Consider the following 19966-nt stretch of genomic DNA (forward strand, 5'->3'; position numbering starts at 1 on the left):
ATTCAAACCTTTAAATTAAAAATTACACACAGGGTTACAGAACAATGAAAAATGAAAGAGGAAAAAATTCCCATTCGATTGTGGTCCCGCTGTCGACCAAACTTCCACGCTGTTGTGAAGAACCCTTTAATGAGCAGCTAATTAATTCCAAAATGGACAGATCGTGTGTTGGAATCAAACCCCTCATCATTTGAGTGAAGTTAGTACTTGGAAGAAATCTCCTGAAGGGGTGTGTGTGTGTGTGTGCACGTGTGTGTGTTACATGCCATCCTCTCTTTCCCTTTGCCTCACTGCAGTAGTGAGGTTACAGATTTCATCTCTCTCTCGCTCTCTCTCTCTCTCTCTCTCTCTCTCTCTCTCTCATATCTGAAACCGAATACTCTTTCACCATCCGGAGCGTAACCCGCCAGGCCCTGTCCGTGCCTCCACGCCGCCCTCGTCGCCGCCGTCATTACTCAACCGCGGATGTAACGGCGAGTTTGGGCACACGGCTCGACATGCCCCCATTCCACACACCTTATTATATCAGCGCTGCGAGGGGGAAAACACTGAGCTCTTGTTGAGCAAGCGCTGCATTTAGAACAAGCACTCTGCTTACGGCCGCTCCGATCGCCTCGCCGATGATTACCTGTCATTACTTCGCAAATTGCCTCAAATACCGAGAATTGACAGAGGCGTGGAACGCATACACACACACACACACGGGCACCCGAATTCAGGTTTGCACACACACTCTGGGGTTTTTCTTGCACTCTCTGATGCGCACACACTGGGTACACATGCTCAAGTACGTATGAAGGGTTTAATTCCAAAATGCTATGGAAAAAAATGCAGCTATTTGAAATTCATCGGTCAGTATTTTAAAAGCAAATGATTCAATGCTCAAAAACACAGCCATTTTGGAAGCAAAGGTCTTTTCATGACTCATAACTTTAATGCCAGCATTTTTTTTTTTTCTTTTCAAATCAGAATTTATTTTCATCGAATATGAGTGCACAATGCTTTTGACCAGGTTAATTACTGCTGCTATTACCAGCCAGTTTACACAATATATGACTGACAATCTATGTGCAGGATAATCCTCACATATAGTGCAGACAAGACGTACTGCATGACAGTGTCTTAACATAAACACACTGCAAGTTCCATTCAAAGCCAAAACGGTGTTGCGGACCAGTGTAGCAATGTTGGTATTGTTGGAAAGAGTAGAGGGGATAGTGAGTGTCAGTTGGTCCACAGTCATGAGAAGGTTAAACAGAACAGGATCAGCTTGACGACGCTGTGAGGTTTTGTAGTGCAAAACAAAGTGACAGAAAAATAATAAAAAACCTTGAAGAACATAGAAGAATCATATAGAGAACATAGCTTCCAAAATCTTCCATGTATCCCCGGTAGATCATTAGCTCTGTTGCTCCATGCTAACACTTTAGCATACACTATGTTAAGTGATAGTAGGCTTCATGCTAACACTTTAGCATACACTATGTTGAGTGATAGTAGGCTCCATGCTAACACTTGAGCATACACTATGTTGAGTGACAGTTAGGTCACTAGCATTATCTCAGATGTGAGAAAATGAGAACTTGTAGCAGCTGTAAAGCCAAATGATAAGTAATATTAAATTATATATGACCAAGTCTGACAGTTAAATGAAATATAAAACAAATATAACACACTGTTTTAAACTAGCAAGGACTACTTTTCTTGTTTCCATAGGAAGTGAAGGTGATGGGTGCATGGGGATGGGTGATGGGGGACTGTGTGCAGCTACAAATCACTGCACTGAGGATGAATACGTGGTTGCTCACCTGAAATAGTTCCAGAAATAAACCTGCCTACATCAGCTATATAGAGTTCATGATATTTCATTTTTAAAGTGTATGAATCTACAGGCCATATAATACAAAGCACGAACAACTTTTTACTTCTAAAAGGTCAGTCTTCTTACTTTGGATAATGTTAGTTGCCTACTATCATTCAACACAGTGTATGCTACAGTGTTAGCATGGAGCCTGCTATCACTCAACATGATCTACTGGGGGCACATGGATGATTTTGGTGTCTATGTTCTTATCATAACAGGTAAGTTAACCAACGGGACAATCTCCCAAAAACTTGGTGTGCTGCTTTATAAGGAAGGTAATTGCCATTTGGAAGGAACTGTAATGGGCGGATGTGTGTGAGTGGGAGAGAAAGTGTGTGAGAGAGGGAGAACAATGTTGCATACATGAGGAGTTTCATTTGAAAATAATATGTTGAGATATTCATTCTAATGGGATATATTTCCGCAGCTTTTCATGCAGATTGACGCCCTCTATCCCAAGAGGTTTGGAACCTGGTCTGACTACGCCAAGAAATACTGCAATGCCCATTACAGGTGGGTCTTTAACACACACACACACACACAGGGTCATGTTTAATACCATGCTTATTGTACATATTTTGTATTCATTTCTTCTTCATGTCTTCTTTTTTTTTTTTTACACACGCTGCTTACAGGCTATTGTTCATATATTTTCATACTTAATACGTTCTAGTGCCATATTGTTGGTTCTATTCTTATTTATATTATGTTGATTCTTTCCTGTATACCATTACTATTTGCTGCTGCAGCAATCCAGTTTCCCTCCAGGGGAATCTCTAAAGTTTCATCATATCTTATCGTGCTTATCATTTGAATTGGACCCTTTTCAAGTAGTGGATTGGTACCTGACTCTGGTGGTCTAGTGGTCCTGGGGAGTCGAGGGTTTGTGGTTGGAGCCAGACCAAAACCGAAGCCAAGTGGATCGGTTACATGTGTGAACAAACACATCAAACGCATCATTTTGGCTGTCCATCAAAGTCATCTGCTCGGTCGGGGCTGGGCTCAGCACCATTACTGCTGATAATGGTTTGTGTGGCTGGGAAGGCTGCTCTGAGCCACACACCCACACACACACACACACACACATACAGACTACACACAAAATAGGCTATGTCACACACACAAAGGCACAAGTCCAGCCAGATTTGTATCAGTGTCATCTGATAACCTTAAGACATGCAGAAAATTCTTCCCATCCTGTTCAATCCCTGCACTGTTTCCTTCATTATAGTGGGGATGGCAGTAGCCCAAGGGGTAGAGAAGCAGGTTTGTGACCAGAAGGTCACCGGTTCAAATTCCCACCCTGGCTGGGAGAATCATTTTGGTGCAAGTGAATGAGTATCTCCCCTCCCTCGACAACTACTATTAAAGTGCTGGAGTGAGAAACGGTAAAGTTTGCTAAGTTTGTCCACTCCACCAGCCAATATGGCAGGTAACCAGCCATTGTGTGGAGGGCCAGTTCTGTTCTAAAAATTCATTTGGCGGATAAATAGTGAAAGTTGCAGGTGGATTTTGGGAGGAACCTGCTGCTGTGGCCATTAGACAAAATAGTTTCCTGCTCTGCAAAGTGCCCTTAAGCAAAGTGCTGATCCCCTAACTGCTCCAGCAGAGCTGCTCAGTGGTTAACAGTGCAAGACTGTGGCAGGACTGAGCCGCTCCCAGGTGGGAATGTTTACTTGTGTTTCACTACTCCTCCAGGCTGTTGTTCTAAATAAGAATGTTTTCTTAGTCGGTTTGCCTGGTCAAATAAGGGTTAAAAGAGATCAGATCTGTTGGAAAAAATCTAAATGAATGCATCAGCAGCAGCAGCTTCCCCTCTCATTTGGTAATTTTCCCATCCCATCCCATCCCAGGTACTTTGGGAATCGGAGGCAGTGGGACTGTCGCGGGGCCTCCAACCTGGAGGAGCTGCACCAGAGGCTGAGCCAGATCATGATCCGTCGCCTCAAGGCCGAGGTCCTCACTCAGCTGCCCCCCAAAATCCGCCAGCGCATCCCCTTCGACCTGCCCAAGGAGGGTGCCAAGGTAGCCGCCATACAGTCATTATAAAATCTAGAGATGGACTAATTGGTTGTCTGATTGAGGTTTCTCCTTCACTCAGCTTCTGCTTGTTATACAAAGATTTTTATGTAAAAATCCACTCGTCTCATCAGCCTAAATAACAAAGTGGGGCTGCACCAGAGGATAGTGTGCCATCCCCACTAATTGAGACCCTGTAGATTCGCCCTATTTGCCCAAATGAAATTCTGGTGCTGTGTTGGGTATGTACACCTCTCCACCAAATTGCCTTATTGGCCAACTTACCTTTTACATGTTACAATAGGAGTACCACCAAAATCATCTCTTGTGTCTCTGGTAGATATCTCTGTCCTGGGCACATGCTAAGGCATGAGCATACAATTCATTGAGTTCCAGCAGGCAACTACCTTTTATGGGGTTTTTTTTCTCTTTTATCCCTATTCGGTTATTCTTCCAAGAGTCCATACCATTAAAACAAGTTTAATAGTACAGATGACAACAATTAGTAAAACATATATCTGCACATCACATATTAATGACATACAGCACATCCGATCAATCAACCTATGTATTCTCAATCATCCAATACACAGTCACAATATATTGCACCCACACTCAAATGCCTAGAAATGCATTGCAAGTTTCCTGTAATTCAAATGGTATCATTTACATTATTCTATTATGCCAGCGATTTTAGAAATGCATTCTAATAGCATTGTCTAATGTATGTTTGTTTTTTTCTGCCAATCCTCTCATCACATAAAGGTTAAGTTGACCAACGGCAAATATCCCAAGACATCAGTGTAATTTTTTAAGAGTGAATGAAATCCAAACTGTCTCCTGAACAGCAGTGAGCAGCACTCCGTCCAGAGAAAGATAAACTCACCAGCATTAGACCTTCAGCCTCTCTCGTCCCTTTGGTGTAAAGACTCACAGACCGGCCGGGTGGTAAACATGAGCGTGCTGTGTGCAGTTTACTAATGTCACATTACATGACTTCTGGGTATTGAAGTTAAAACAGTTATTTCTTGCTGCCATTTGGAGTCGCCTACTTGTGAAGTTGCCTCGTACAGATTTAAGATCAAATAACTCACTCCGCCAAGGACGTGTGTGTGTATGTGTGTGTATTCCCTTTCCACCATCCTAAAGAGGATGTCAGGGTAGCTGCTCTTGTAAAGGTCATGTGCTGTATGTGTGTGTGTGTGTGTGTGTGTGTGTGTGCATCCCCCTTTAGCCCACCCGAAGTTCTGGTTACAATTTCTAGCTCCCACACCACACCGGTATTGTATCAGCAGCAAGGGTGGAAAAACACTGGAAGAGTCCCTCAGCACTCTTCTACTAATTAAGCAGAGAGTTATCATCCCAGGAATGACACAACAATAACAAAGTTGCTGCATTTCTAGCCTACATAGTGGCACCAATTAGGCCACTGTACGCAAATCCAGAACTGTTGGAAAAGTTCATGTCATTGTTGTCCTTGTAGTTGTTCTCACATCCCTCTCTGAGCGCGCCGCTCTAAAGTTAGCTGAAACGGCAACTTTGATGCTTAATAAGCTCAGAGACATCTGCAGGAGATAATGTGTCTTTGGTCGGAAGAAAAACAAGACCGTGCCTCGTGGTCGCTGGGCCATTTCCGGTTTAATCATTCCGGTTTCTGGCATGACTGCAGTTAGCCAGTAATGCAAAGTAACCTAGCTAAGGTTAGCTTAGCACAAACAGAAGTTTGGTTGTTTGTTCTGTTTGTGTAGTTTTGACTGCTACATCAATATTGCCAATGATGTTGATTTATTATACATTTATATAGTCAGTTTGATGGTGATACACAGTAAATCATAGTAATTATGGTATTATCCATATAAGTTAGCAGTCTTTTATCAAATGGTTTGTCAGCTGAGCTTGCTAGCTTTAGCTAGCTTAGAGAAAGTGGAGGTAAAGAGGAAGTATTTATTTAACCTCCAGAAGACTCTAACCCAGTTTCAGGGAACAAGCCAAAGACGAAGCAACAGCTCAGATCCCCATTTAATCATAATTAATAATAATTCATAAATAATAATTTCATAGAGGAATAAGTAATAAAATATTGCAGATTATTTCATTTCATGTTTACTTACACTTCTCTTACACTTATATATCACTTGTTCCGCCACAGTGTGTCATGCACAGGGAATGACGGAACGCTCACAATGCATTCTGGGCAAGACGCGCACCTGAAATCTAGATCGCCCTCCTCATCTAGATCCACCTCTTGAGTTATCAGACCATCAGAAGTTATACTGAACATGTTAAACTTGTTCAACTTCTTCACTCAGAAATGGACATGACATATCAACATAACCGACTTTGCAGACGTTCTCCCCCCCCCCCTCCCCAAAGGTCTTTTTGAAGCACGACTTCCCTGCAACACGCTCTAGTTTTGCTAGCTGGCGATATATAGGCCAGGCTTGCTAACAGGACCACTCACCAGCTCTTACCACACCGCCTCCTTCCTCCTATCTCATTTTACTCCCTAATGATGGCTTTTATCTTCCACAACCAGACACTTTTTATTCCCCTCCTGCCCTTTACGTTTTCAGCCCTGGCCTTTTGTCAGTGTTAGTCTAGCGGCTCGGTGAATATCATTGGGAGTGGAGTGTTTAGCCTCTCAGATGGGTTTTTTTTCCCCCCAGCGGATTCTAAAGAAATGCTTGAATGTATGTTTTTTTTCTTTCTTTTTTTTGCGAAAAACATAAAAACCCGCTCATCCAAACTTTGTTAATGCCGATGCGGCGGAGTGAAACATCTGAGCTAAAACATGAAGGAAATGCAGCATCGCGCTCCTGCAACGCGACGCCATTAATTCATGGAACTGTCCTTTACTCTGACAAGGGTTCGACTCGACCGAAATGTTAATTGTTTCGATAAACGCTGATGTGTTTGCGGGAGCGGGGCGTGGGATTTCCTCCATGTTTTTTTACTGAAAACGTCGCATGGTGCTGGTCTTGAAAACACATCCTGCAAAGAGTGCACAGTCTGGTCAAGCATACATCATGTGTGTGTGTGTGTGTGCATTAATAAGGCTTCTCTCCCTCTTTCACTTGTCTCTCTCTCTCTCTCTCTCTCTCTGTCCGCCCCCCACGCACTATTAATCGTATACTCTTAATCACACACACACGCACACACCCCACCTGTTCCTTCAGCTTGCCATATGTTTTAAGAGTTTTGCATCGTCTTGGCTACTGATCTTTTTTTCTGCACTTTGTGGTGTTGCAGTCTAAATTCACTTGAGATTCGTGGTCAGCAATCTACACAAAATATCTTGGAAAATACTCGATTTTTTTGCAAATGAAATACAGAAATATCTCACTACGGGTTCTTGTGTGTAGATCAGTAATAAAAACAAACTCCAAATTGAATCCACTTAAATCAGTTAAGGCTGTAACATCACAAAACGCAGAAAAAGTCATGGGGGTTGAAGACTTTCTGAAGGCACTGTGAATTATAGCCATACCTTAGAGCAGTGATTCTCAACCTTTTTCATATCAAGGACCCCTAATTTAGTCCACATTAGAGCCACGGACCCCCATTTGATGAGATTTTGTCTCTCAGACCCAAATCTGAGAATATTTTTATTGTCAGATATGATTTTGTCCAGAATCCCATGACTATCTGTATTGTAGGTAGAGAGATAACAATGAAACTATGATCAAAACAGTCATTCTTCTACATTCTCTAATGGTGTTAACTTCTTGTAAATGAAATAATGCTGAAGGTTAACAATTCATCAATTTGCTGTGGATCCCCTAGAACCCCCTCAAGGACCCCTGGTGGTCCCCGGACCCCACATTGAGAACCACTGCATGAACACTGAATTAAGCGCTTACTTTGCAATTATCCAGATGCAGTATGCTGCTTTCGTTGTCTTAAGTTCTACATAATGAGGTTTTGTTTTGTAGTTGCATTGTCGCATTAGTGTCAAAAAATAGGAGTATATCGCAAAAAAATGATTCGCTATTTTAGTAAGTCTGCGGCTCGTTTGCTCATTTCTAGTTTTCAGGTGAGCGTTCTAAAGAATCTCATTTTTATGATAAACAGAGCTAACCTATATGTCAGCGAGGAAATGTATGGCCCCTGTGCGTGTCTTGTTTACAGGTAGGAGGTAGCATATGCTGCTCCTCGCCGGCAGCCTCTCCCACTGCGCTCCGCTCCGCTCTCCACCGCCGCCTTAAATACTTCTCGCCAATCACCTTGAGAGCACACGAGGCGTCTTTGATTTATTGTGCTGGCCCGGCTGCTTCTCCATCTTCGACCCCGGCTTGTCACAAGGCGGCTATAATTGGGAGACGCTCATGACCCACCTAACACAGCGGCCCAGTCGGAGGGGGGGAGGGTGGCATCCTTGGGAATTCTCTGTCTCTCTCTTTTGTCTCTCGCTCTCTCTCTCTCTCTCCTCCTCTCTCTTCCAGGGAAAAGTAGGACACCCAGCAGCACCATTAATTGTTTTGCCCTTTATATCTCAAAAAAAAAAAAAAAAAAAAAAACAGGAGGAGAGGGGGCGGATAAGGAAATAAAGGACGGAGCCTCACCGTTCTCTCTCCTCTCTCCTCGTCTTCCAGGAGGCCTCGGCCAGCTTCGCCGAGTGGGAGAGGCTGATGAAGGGGCTGGGGTCGGGGGGCGCCGCCGCGGACAGCCCCTTCACCGAGGTCATGGGCCTGGTGACGCGGATGTACAAGCAGACGGCCATCGCCAAGGTAACCAGAGAGCAGGCTGTACTCTTATCTTGTTTTACCCCATCAAAGGCTAGTAGCGTTACAACACAGCAGGCTTTCATAGTAGGCCTCTGGCATTACACCCCATTAAACACAATAGTACTGGACTTAGATGCAGGTGGAAAGTTAACTGACCTGATCCAGCCACAGAATGGATAGAACGGTCTTTCCACTGTTTGCTGTGGTAATTTGGCTGGTACAGCATAAAATATCAATTATGGAATTTGAAGGGTTCATTGTTAAGGTGGCAAAGCAAATGTCTGGACATTAAGGCTGTAAAGTCTGTCACACTGCTTGACTGCTGTTAGCAAACTGTCAAAACTCGACAGAAAGCTAACGTTAGCGAGGTTAGCATAGCTTTATCAAAGATTACACTTCTCTTGCTAGCTGTTCGAGTCAACATTAGCGTATTAGCAAACCATGACAGCAAGGAGACAGGTTCTTGCTGCAAAACTCCTCATGACTTGCCGTAAGTCGGTTTGTACAAAAGCTAGCCAACGGTACACATAAAAATGGCCGCCACTTCGACCGTCCTGTAACATTGATTTGAATGGGAATGACTGTTCTATCCATTCAAGTTGGGCTCACCCTACCCCTCAACCTCTTAGCTAGTTTATTACAATAAACATATGTGAGCAGCATGTCTTAAAAGCTCCAAGTGACTCACCATCCTATATTGTTCAGTACCATTCTCAGTTACATTGTTATATATCATCAATCTGTAATGTTCAATACATTCCAGTACAATACAATACATTATTTTGTGAAGAAGATGTGTTGTAACTTACATTTTTGGTGTACCCACTTTCCTCTCAACCTGTCTCATCATCTTCTACTTCAGCTAGTGATTTCCTACGTTTCCCAGAATGCCTTTCAACAACCCCCGGAGAACAGGCCAGAACTTGCTGCATCCAGCTGTTTGTGATACTTGTAGGAGGCGAGACCGATAACAACAGCATAGCAAGAGATGCAGAAATTGATCTCTCTGCCTCTTCTATGGTGGATTTCTCCCTGTATGATCGTCGGTACAGAACGGCTCTAGACAGAAGCATTGTTTGCATTTGGCCAGTTTATCTGCAGGAATAAGAATAATCCACCACCAAAACAACAAAATGGGCCCAGAAATGCATGGCACATCGACACTAGCTGTTTTTTTTTATATTCTAAATATGTTTTAGGGTGGATTTTTCCTGCGGATAGAGAGCATGACAGCTGTAACCAGGCAAACTGTGAGAAAACAGACACCAGCGCATCATTCAGCCACAGACGACATGTATGGACTAGCAGGCAATCAATAGAGACATTCCTGGTCTGATGGAAAGGTGTCTTGTGTGCAAGCTGTCTGTCTCTCCCCTGTGGTTGTTACCCTCTACACCGTCTCTGAAAACCTGACTCAATATGCTGTCCAGAACACTTTTTTTGCTCGCCTAAAAATTGGCCAAAGAATATAATTTTTATTCATTTTCATTTTCCAGGAAATCATGAGTTGGTGGCACAGCATCATTTGATGTTCAGAGCGCTTGGCCAAGCGCTCAATGAGATCTCAGGGGAGACCATCGCCATGGTAACAGAGCCTAATGGTCACCAGTGAAAGCACTTAGACAAAGTAGGGAGTTATAACTGAGGTATTATTCAGTTGCGTCGAGCCTGGCATGATTACACCTTATCTCAAAGTTCCACGCCACTCCAAAATAGCATCTCTGTGATGTTGTTGCCATGGAGACTCAGTCTGCCCTCGGTTTGAAGTGACGTTTTTTTTTTAATGAGAGAAAAATAAGCAACGCTCGGTGCGGGAAGGTGGCTGGATACTTATGAGGGAGGTTGGGGGTCAGAGAACCCGGCGCCTCTCAGTCTTTATCGGAAATCTAGCAGGCGCGGTGGAGGTGCATGCTGGGAGCGCGGCGCTCGTTTTAGACTTCCCGTTCTTCAATGTCAGCCCTCCGCATAGCTTCCAACACCTGAACGGCTCCCGGCCTCGTTAGCCGGGCTGCTCCCGCTAAACAGAGGAGCAGCCAGCTGATGGGAATGGACAGCTCCTGAAATAAAGAAGACGCTGGAAAAGTTGAATTCAGGACTGTAACCCAAATTGGTGCAACATTACACATCATTCACATTATTCGGAATTGATGTCAGTCCGAGGCTTTTAGGGTCTAATTGCTCTATTTTTACCGTGCAGCACTTCAAGATTCGCCCGCTACACAAGTGGAATTTCTCGTTCTATTTGTAGCCCAGAAAAATTAGTCCAGAGCGAACATTTCCAGCCCATATATTACTCTCCAATCATCTGCCACGTTAGAGGGCCCCACGTTCCTCTCAATTAGCCCTGCGCCCTCAGCCATGAGGAGCGTGGCCCCGGGGTTAACGAAGACCGGAGATAACCGCGGAATGCAATCATCGGCGCCGCGCCCGCTCCGCCTGCCTCCGAGCTTGGATCTTTTTTTTTTGCGCTTGGCGTTGTTTGTTGATTGGATTTCTGCTCGGTTTAGCCTAACACCGGACCTCCTTTCATTGCAACGCCCCCCCCCCCCCAAAAAACCGATACTGCCAGCCCGCTCTCATTTCCTCTCCTATCGGTTTTTCGAGTCAGGCCACACTTTTCTCTACTTTTTGAAAGGAAGGAGAGAAAAAAAACCCACTTTCTTTCTCCCTTTTTTTTTGGAGGGGGGGGGGCTTGGGGAGGGGTGGAATGGTGTGATAGATTCACACATCTATGTCACTCTGACGAGCGCCGCGGCCCCTGCCTGCCTGCCAGTCCGCCTGGCGACTGAACTGCCAAGCGCCTTTGGGGTATTTTTATTGCTTTTACCCGCCAAGCATCTGCTCCCAATTACCCAGAGAGGACGGCTCTGATGCCGGACTTTAAAGCGAGCTAACGGGTCCGCTTCAGACAGCGGAGAAGTTTGTGCACTAATTAAACTCGGCGGAAGGAAGCGGGCGAAGCCAAGCCGTCGGTAATGAGGACCCCCCAGAACAGAACGGGGTCGGCGCGGAGATTCGTTATCGGGCGCGTCGGCTAATTATCGGCGAGGCAAAGCAGAGGTTCCCCCCCCCCCCCGCCCCCCACCGGAGCAGGTGTGACGGGTGCAGAGGTTGTCAGGTTGCAGGACGTGCGGAGATTATAGGGGTCTGTCTGCAGAAGCTTCTCGTAGCGGTTCTCCGCTCCACTCAAATCAAACCTCGATATATATCCCACTAGTTGGTGCTATTCTTAGATTTTTTTTTTTTTTTTTTTTTTTTCGCCCCGGGGGCCCCCGAAATGAGCCGAGACGGGCCCCCCCGATTCGACACGCTCGCCCGGTGGTACATCCATCCACTTGGCAGAAGGGAGCGGGAGCGGCCGGAGCCAGCGCGGGCTGATCACAGGTCAGCATGGCATGGTGGAATGGCCCTCAGATATGTGATATGTGACTCCCTACTGATGCCACCAGTGTTGGCTTCATACAGTCATCCTATATGCCAATCAGGGCGGGAGATACCTCCAGTGCTGGGGAATTTGGACATATCTTCGATGCAATGTTACCAAGCTCTTGACAAACGATAAAGCAATGATAAATAACAGCCAAACCATGAAAATGCCAGACAGGTTACATAAGAATAAAACAAGCAAATACAACAAGAATAAAAGTTAAGAAACTAAACTTTCACCTACTGCAATAAATTTGGACTGCAGCTGTCACTGTCACTGGCAGGTAACCAACCTCACATATATTTCCGGGTGTCTGCAGGTCCTGAAAAAGTCTTAGTATAATTTCCAACATTTTATATCTCAACCTTATAATATCTTGGATACAGTTGCATGAAGCGTTTTTACATCTTAAATTCACTTGTAGAAGTCTTGAAAAACGAACAGACACATCAACCCGGTCACAAACAAAAAATAGTGAAGTTGATGCCTATGTATGAATTTCTTTCCAAAGCCTTTGTCTTTCCATCAAGGCAAAGGGCGGCTACTTTAAAGAATCTAAAATATAAGATGGTTTTGATTTGTTTGACTCTTTTTTGGTCGCTGCATAATTCCATTTGTGTTATTTCATAGTTTCGATGTCTTTACTGTTATTCTAAAATCTGAAAAATAGAAAAAATAAAGAAAAATGCGTCCAGTGTCCAAACTTCTGACTGGTAGTGTATATTTGGGTCATTTTTTGTCTGACTGGTGAAAAGTCGCCAGGCAAGTTCTTGGGATTCATCCGTTGGCCCTTCAGCCAGCGGATGAAAAAGCACACTTCTCGCAACTGATGTCATTCCGTACAAAAAAAACAAAAAAAAAAAGACAAGCACAGACCAATCATATCTCCGAGTCGTGAAGTATCGATTTGCTCTCACCATCTGCTTGCTGACAAATGCGCCCTCGTCGCTCCGTGTGCTCTCTCCCTTTTAGAGTCTGGATCCATGGCGTTCAATAGAGAATCGATCACAGGGAAAAAGGATGCCGCGGTGATTAATTGACTTCTTCTCTGATCTCGCCGATCCCCGTGTGGTCGGCCAGTGATGGATTCACTCGCTCTCGCTCATCCGTGTCTGTTTCTGTGTCTGTGTGTTGTGTGTGTGTGTGGCCCAGGCGGGAGCCGTGAAGGACTACATTAAGATGATGCTGGAGACGGAGCAGCTGAAGTTCCTGGTGTTCGCCCACCACCTCACCATGCTGCAGGCCTGCACCGAGGCCGCCATCGAGGCCAAGGTAACCGCAGGGTGCAAAACAGTGAAACGGCCAGTAAAAAAACATACTTCTTTCCCTTTTTAAAGCTTAATCCAAGGCCTTAAAAGGTCTTGAATACAGTTAAACAAAGTATTTTAAGTCTTGAGAAATCAGCCCAGTCACACGAACCCACAATATTCTGATTGGGCTACATGTATGCATTCAGATACAGATGTTTTCATTTTCACGTTTCCATCAGTTGTGCAGTCGGCCTTATATTTCATTCTAAAAGGCTTTGAAAAAGTCTTAAAAAGTCTTAACTTGATGAGTCTCCCACAGACAGATGCACTGTATGGACAGTCAATCTGACAGATAGCCAAGCATATGGACAGGCAGACAGGCAGATGCCCACAGTCTGCGGTGTGTGTTTGTGCATATTTGTGCATCTTCGTGTCTGTTTTTTCTTCTTCTCTTTCCAGTCCTCTCTATTTGAAAGGTGTCATTACCTACGCCGAGGAGGTTATGTTGTTGGTGCCGTTTGTTTGTTTGTTTGTCTGTTTGTTTGTCTGTTAGCAGGAATACGGAAAAACTACTGGCCCGATTTTCATGAAACTTGGTGGAAGGGTGTAGCATGGGCCAAGGAAGAACCCATTAAATTTTGGAGTGGATCCGGATCCGACTCACGAACAAGCAATAATAGCACGAACCTTGGCGGGGGTCTGCACTCTCCGAGTTCCAAAATAATATATTGTATGTCCATTTTGGTAAAAAAACAAAATGTTACCTGCAGTTCATTGTTCAATATTTCTAAGCTCTAACATCCAGTGTGTAAAAGTTTCATCAACCAAGGACTTCAGTTCCCTAGTGTCCTTGAGCAGGATATCCACGGCTCCTTAAAAAGTGTGAACATATCTTAAAATATCTTCAAATTTAAGATCTTAAAAAGAATCAAAATCTTAAATGCAGTTATTAAACTGTTTTTTCACCTTGTAATGACAGGTTTCTCTGTGCTGCATGTTCACTGTTAGATTAATACAGAACAGTGTTAGTAGTACAATATGTATCCTGTCTGCTTTACTAAACACAATGGGACTTCATCTCCCTTAACAATTAATTTACCGCTGTTGTTTTTCATATATGCATTTATTGTCGCACAGCTTTCATTAGCTATGTTCAGTCAGAAGTAGGCTGGTTTTGTCAGCGTTGTTCCTTTAAATTGATTGTTAATTTGGTCTTAAACACAATTCCAGGTAGCGTTAAAAAGCTTTTAAAAACTGTTGGCTCTCTGAAACCTGTTTAAAAAGTGCTAGTGCTAATTTGTGTTATTCTCGTGCTATCAATCATTTTGCAACAGGAGGTGTCGCTGTTTTCATATGGTGGATATCTCATTTTGGCACAGATGTCTTCCTTTCTGTCAATTCATTTAAGATTTTAACGTTTTTCCAGCCATTGAGACCCGAGTTCCCCCATTAAGGCCAACCTGGAAATACTAATGGTGCAGAATTTATTCATATTTCACCGCTTCTTCCCGGCTAAGCAGAGGTAATTGGCCACACACTATAGTTTTATTCCTTCATCCACAGTCCTGCTGTGACTGTGAGTCAAAACCCTGCCACGTCTGTGATTAAGTTACACATATCATTGAGTGGTGGAGCTCACAAGTACGGCTCGAGCGTCAGCGAGGGCAATAAAGCGCACGTCAGCAGTCTCACGCTATTATTTGTCTGGTCCACATGTATGCAGAATTCAGCTGTTCAGTGTAATTGAGTTCATTTGCAAAAGGCAGTCTATTACAAAAAGAATGCAAATGAAATACAGAAACATTAAGTTCATTATTCAACACCTTAAGTATAGAGTTACCTACTACCCATTAGAAAGTCTAGTCTAGTCTTGTTTATTTATATAGCCCTTTATCACAGTCAAGGCCTTTACATAGCATCATATACCATACTACATCATACATATACATACTACATATACATACACATGATATGCATCCAATACTAGGTCATATACATGCTTCCTATACATCGTTTACTACACTTTATACATACTACACATCATATACATCATATACCATACTGCACACACACATACTCAAGCCTATTGTCAATATAGAGTCTTCAGTCCACCTGACCAAAGTACCATAGTTTGTTTTAGTTGTGTGTTCTTCAGTCATCTTGTGTCACTTTTGTCAAATGGCGATATATCTCATTCTGGAAGGGAACTTTTTCTCATCACCCAAGTTTGAGCAACTTTTCTTCCACAACTAATCTCCCAAGGCCTATTTCACAAGTCATCACAAGCGAACGATTTCTCTCAGCTCTGGCAACCTGTGAAGGAGTTCAAGTGTGTGTTTCTTTCTCTCTCTCTCTCTGTGTGTGTGTGTGTGTGTGTGTGGCGGGGGGGGGCGGGGAGTGCGATGCAGCGGTTCGACACGGCGGTAACACCTTCTGCCGCGAGACGCTCGCTCTCTGGTGCGTTCACACTCACCAATTAACAGAGAGAGGGCTAAAAAAAAAAAAAAAAAGGGATGATAAGCGAACGCACCGTGACAAGATGCTGGGATGAGACCAGAGAGAGGTGACTGCGCTCCCATGGAAATTATGTCATCTCTTTTTATCTCTCCCAGCTCTCTACAATTAAGTTGTAGATGTTTTAAACTAGTGAATACAACGGAGGAAAAACGAATCAGAAGGTTTTCTCTGGCAGTTGTTGGTCTTGAGATGTCCATGTTGTTCAACTGTGTGGTTGGTGCTTAGATATATGCGAATACATTTTTTGGACCTTTTTATTTATCCAGGAAAAGTCTGCTTCACTTCTCTAAACTCTCCTCCACCATTACCTCCAATACACAGTTACATAGTGACACTACTTACCTGACACACCAGATCTGGCTCAAATACATTTTTCTGGCTTGTTTTCAGATAAAATAAGATAGCAGTAAATAGCATAGAGGATACAAGTGAAGAAAAAACGAAACCACCTTGGTTTTGTCAGTGCACACACCTTATAATTGAGTTGTAAGTGTGTTAAGATGTAACTAATCACATTCCAAAGCATGCACACAAAGATCATTTTCCTTCCACTGAAATCAGCTGGAGTAATTCTAATTAGATCCAGCAGGATTTCAATCAATTTCTAAGGTGCATGCGTGCCGAGTACATCGCGCACTTGCTCGACTGATGCCTTACCTGTGGATGTGTTCTCTGTCGAGTGGGTTTCCCTCTGGACAGTCAATGTTCCGCCGTCTCGCCTCTTGTCTGCCCAGGCCGGTTACATCCGCATCGACGGCAGCGTGCCGTCCTCGGAGCGGATCCAGCTGGTCCACAAGTTCCAGAGCGACCCGGACACCCGCGTGGCCATCCTCAGCATCCAGGCAGCCGGACAGGTACACACACACAGTGGTGGAATGTAACTAAGTACATTTACTCAAGTACTGTACTTAAGTACAATTTAGAGGTACTTGTATTTTACTTGAGTATTTCCATTTTATGCTACTTTATACTTCCACTTCACTACATTTCACATGGAAATATTGTACTTTTTACTCCACTACATTTATTTGACAGCTTTAGTTGTTACTAGTTACTTTGCAGATTTAGATTATTAATACAAATTATAAATCAACTAATAAATTATGATATATTTTTATAGGTTAAGCTACCCAGCAGTATATAAAGTAATTAAAATTAGCTCCACCTTTACCAGCTGCAACATTAAAGTGATGAACACATTAATGCATCAATAATTATAGTCCAATAACATGATATATATATGATTCTGAAATGGGCCATTCTGCATAATGACTACTTTTACTTTTGCTACTTTAAGTACATTTTGATGCTAATACTTTTGTACTTTGACTTAAGTAAGATTTTGAATGCAGGACTTTTACTTGTAAGAAAGTATTTTTACACTGTGGTATTGCTACTTTTACTTAAGTCAAAGATCTGAGCACTTCTTCCACCATTGCACACACACACACACACACACACACACACACTGACACACACTCCGAGACTCAACTCCATTCTTTGGGTGAGTAAAGCTGGTAGTTGTATTTGGCTTGTATTTGGAATAATAACACACATACTAAAATTTCAGCATAATGTAACGAAACAAAACCACCGAAAAGAAAATCTAATATTGGAACAAAGAGGCTGAGTAATGCTATTCAAAATTCATACTTTGTCATGGAAAAGTCAAGGAAAAACGCAAGTGTGTAATAAAACCTCAAAGGAGGTGGTGGTTTTCTATTGAATGAACACACTGTCCTCTTTTTTTTGTTTGCTATGCTGCTCTACTGGTTGAGATAACAGTACCTGAAAATCCCTGCACCACCTGCTCCAAATCTGGGTTGGGGAAGTGAATAAGAAACATTCTCCAGTGCCTCAACAATAAATGAATGAAGTCGGTTGGTGTGAACAGGGCTTGTGCGTGTAAAAGCGTGGAATGTGAATAAATGTTGAGAAAGATGTTTTGCAGTTGTGTAAGTGGATGATTATGCGCAGATAAATGATGCGTTCCAACCAAAGAAAGCAGATGGTTTAAGCGTTTACCTGTGTGTGTGTGTGTGTGTGTGTCCTCTCCAGGGCCTGACCTTCACGGCTGCCAGCCACGTGGTCTTCGCCGAGCTCTACTGGAACCCGGGCCACGTCAAGCAGGCGGAGGACCGCGCCCACCGCATCGGCCAGACCTGCTCCGTCCACGTCCACTACCTGATCGCCAAGGGCACCTTCGACACCGTCATGTGGGCCATGCTGAACAGGAAGGTACCCGGGGCGGGGGGGGGGGGCAGGTCGGGACAGGGAGACGCATGTGTGTGTGTGTGTGTGAGTGTGTGTGCGCTAAGGCTCGAAAATCTCATTTAAATCACAATGCGGTGTCAAAGAAAATGCTGGGAATGTCGGGCAGCCTGCTCCTGCTTTCCGCCTCCTGTTCACCAATAAAAAACACAAACAAAGAGTCAGAATTTGCGAAAAGGAAGCTGCATCCGCCACTGTGGCTGCGTGGTTCAGGTTTAAAGAGTCTGACACAAAGCAAACAGCTAATCGGTAAAGCATCGTGCCCTTGAGCACGGCAGTCGGTTGCCAAGAGCAGAAGCCTGTACTTGGCAGCCGGCAACGGTTTTTAATACATCCTGTGTAAATACGGTTAAAACAAATACAGAGTCTGTACAGTGCTGTGATGTTTTCACACCGATGATATGTGTAGCTAATTAATTATCAGTTTATTTGAATGTGATCTCAGCTCTCTGGCTCCCTAGTTGATCAGCTGCCTTCATCTCTTCTATGGAGAATACAGTGATATTAGCAAACATAACTCCAATCACTGAAATATTTAGCTATTTATATGTATATATCACCAGTGGTGGAATGTAACTAAGTACATTTACTCAAGTACTGTACTTAAGTACAATTTAGAGGTACTTGTACTTACTTGAGTATTTCCATTTCATGCTACTTCTACTCCACTACATTTCAGAGGGAAATATTGTACTTTTTACTCCACTACATTTATTTGACAGCTTTAGGAACTAGTTACTAGTTAAATTGCAGATTTAGATTATTAATACAAATTATAAATCAACTAATAAATTATGATATATTTTTATAGGTTAAGCTACCTAGCAGTATATAAAGTGATTAAAATGAGCTCCACCTTTACCAGCTGCAACATTAAAGTGATGAACACATTAATGCATCAATAATTATAGTCCAATAACATGATATATATATGATTCTGAAATGGGCCATTCTGCATAATGACTACTTTTACTTTTGCTACTTTAAGTATATTTTGATGCTAATACTTTTGTACGTTGACTTAAGTAAGATTTTGAATGCAGGACTTTTACTTGTAGCAGAGTATTTTTATACTGTGGTATTTCTACTTTTACTTAAGTCAAAGATCTGAGTACTTCTTCCACCACTGTATATCACCATACATGTAAACTGATCCAGACTTCAGTTCTTCTGTCATGTGAGACCATCAGTTTGTTTGCATATGATTTGGGGAGTTAGTACTGAAAATCAGTAAAATTTCCCCATAATACAGTTTTTACTTCCTTTTATGATACTGCTCAATAAAGAACAGACATGCTTTGTAGAAAATGAATTTGACCACGCCATTTTGAAGGCATCCAGGATTAGAGGAGGGAAAGTATGTCACCCTGACTGACTGACCCGAATTTGCCTCTGAAAGACCAGAGTGAGAAAGTAAGGGGGGAAAAAAAAAGTCTGTCCTGTCTTCCAGGAAACGGTGACGGGCAGCACTCTGAACGGCAGGAAGGAGTACCTGAAGGCCGAGGAGGGCGACAAGGACAAGTGGGAGTTCCTCAACTTCGCCAACGCGTGGACGCCGAGCGAGACGCCGCCGCCGGGGGGGGGGAACGCGGGAAGCGACAAAGACGGCGTGTTCTTCTCCCACGTGAGTCGGATTTGAGAGAAACACGAAAAACAGTAGTAGTAGTAGGAGTGTGGAAGTACCATATCTTACACACACACCTAGGATTGCATGATGCTTATTCATTATCCAAATTTGAAAGAATTCAAAGCTGTCTTCTGTACCTCAGACAGCTCCAACCATCCATTAGTTATCAGCAGGTAGTTTTCTTTATTCTTTGCTGTGGCACCAGGAAAATACTTGACATCAGAATACTTGGCTTTGTATAGTGTTGCTGGGGATAAATAAAGTATC

The 19966-nt window shown here is 43.3% G+C and overlaps 1 protein-coding gene across 1 annotated transcript in view; it reads left to right on the forward strand.

Moving 5' to 3' along the window:
- Positions 1-19696, forward strand: part of LOC139658810 (DNA annealing helicase and endonuclease ZRANB3-like) — a gene marked incomplete at its 3' end in the record, with an annotated part of 29254 nt that extends 9558 nt beyond the window's left edge. The window contains exons 6-12 of the mRNA XM_071537017.1: positions 2292-2377; positions 3718-3889; positions 8476-8610; positions 13187-13306; positions 16536-16655; positions 17860-18039; positions 19523-19696. Coding sequence (XP_071393118.1) covers positions 2292-2377; positions 3718-3889; positions 8476-8610; positions 13187-13306; positions 16536-16655; positions 17860-18039; positions 19523-19696 — 987 coding nt within the window. The remainder of the gene's footprint in view (positions 1-2291; positions 2378-3717; positions 3890-8475; positions 8611-13186; positions 13307-16535; positions 16656-17859; positions 18040-19522) is intronic.
- Between the last annotated feature and the right edge of the window lie 270 nt (positions 19697-19966).

The sequence above is a fragment of the Centroberyx affinis genome, unplaced genomic scaffold (genome assembly GCF_046629955.1).
Source record: "Centroberyx affinis isolate AG114_WGS23_722 - 3 ecotype Tasmania unplaced genomic scaffold, CSIRO-AGI_Caff_v1 ptg000016l_1, whole genome shotgun sequence".
NCBI classification, from domain to species: domain Eukaryota; kingdom Metazoa; phylum Chordata; class Actinopteri; order Beryciformes; family Berycidae; genus Centroberyx; species Centroberyx affinis.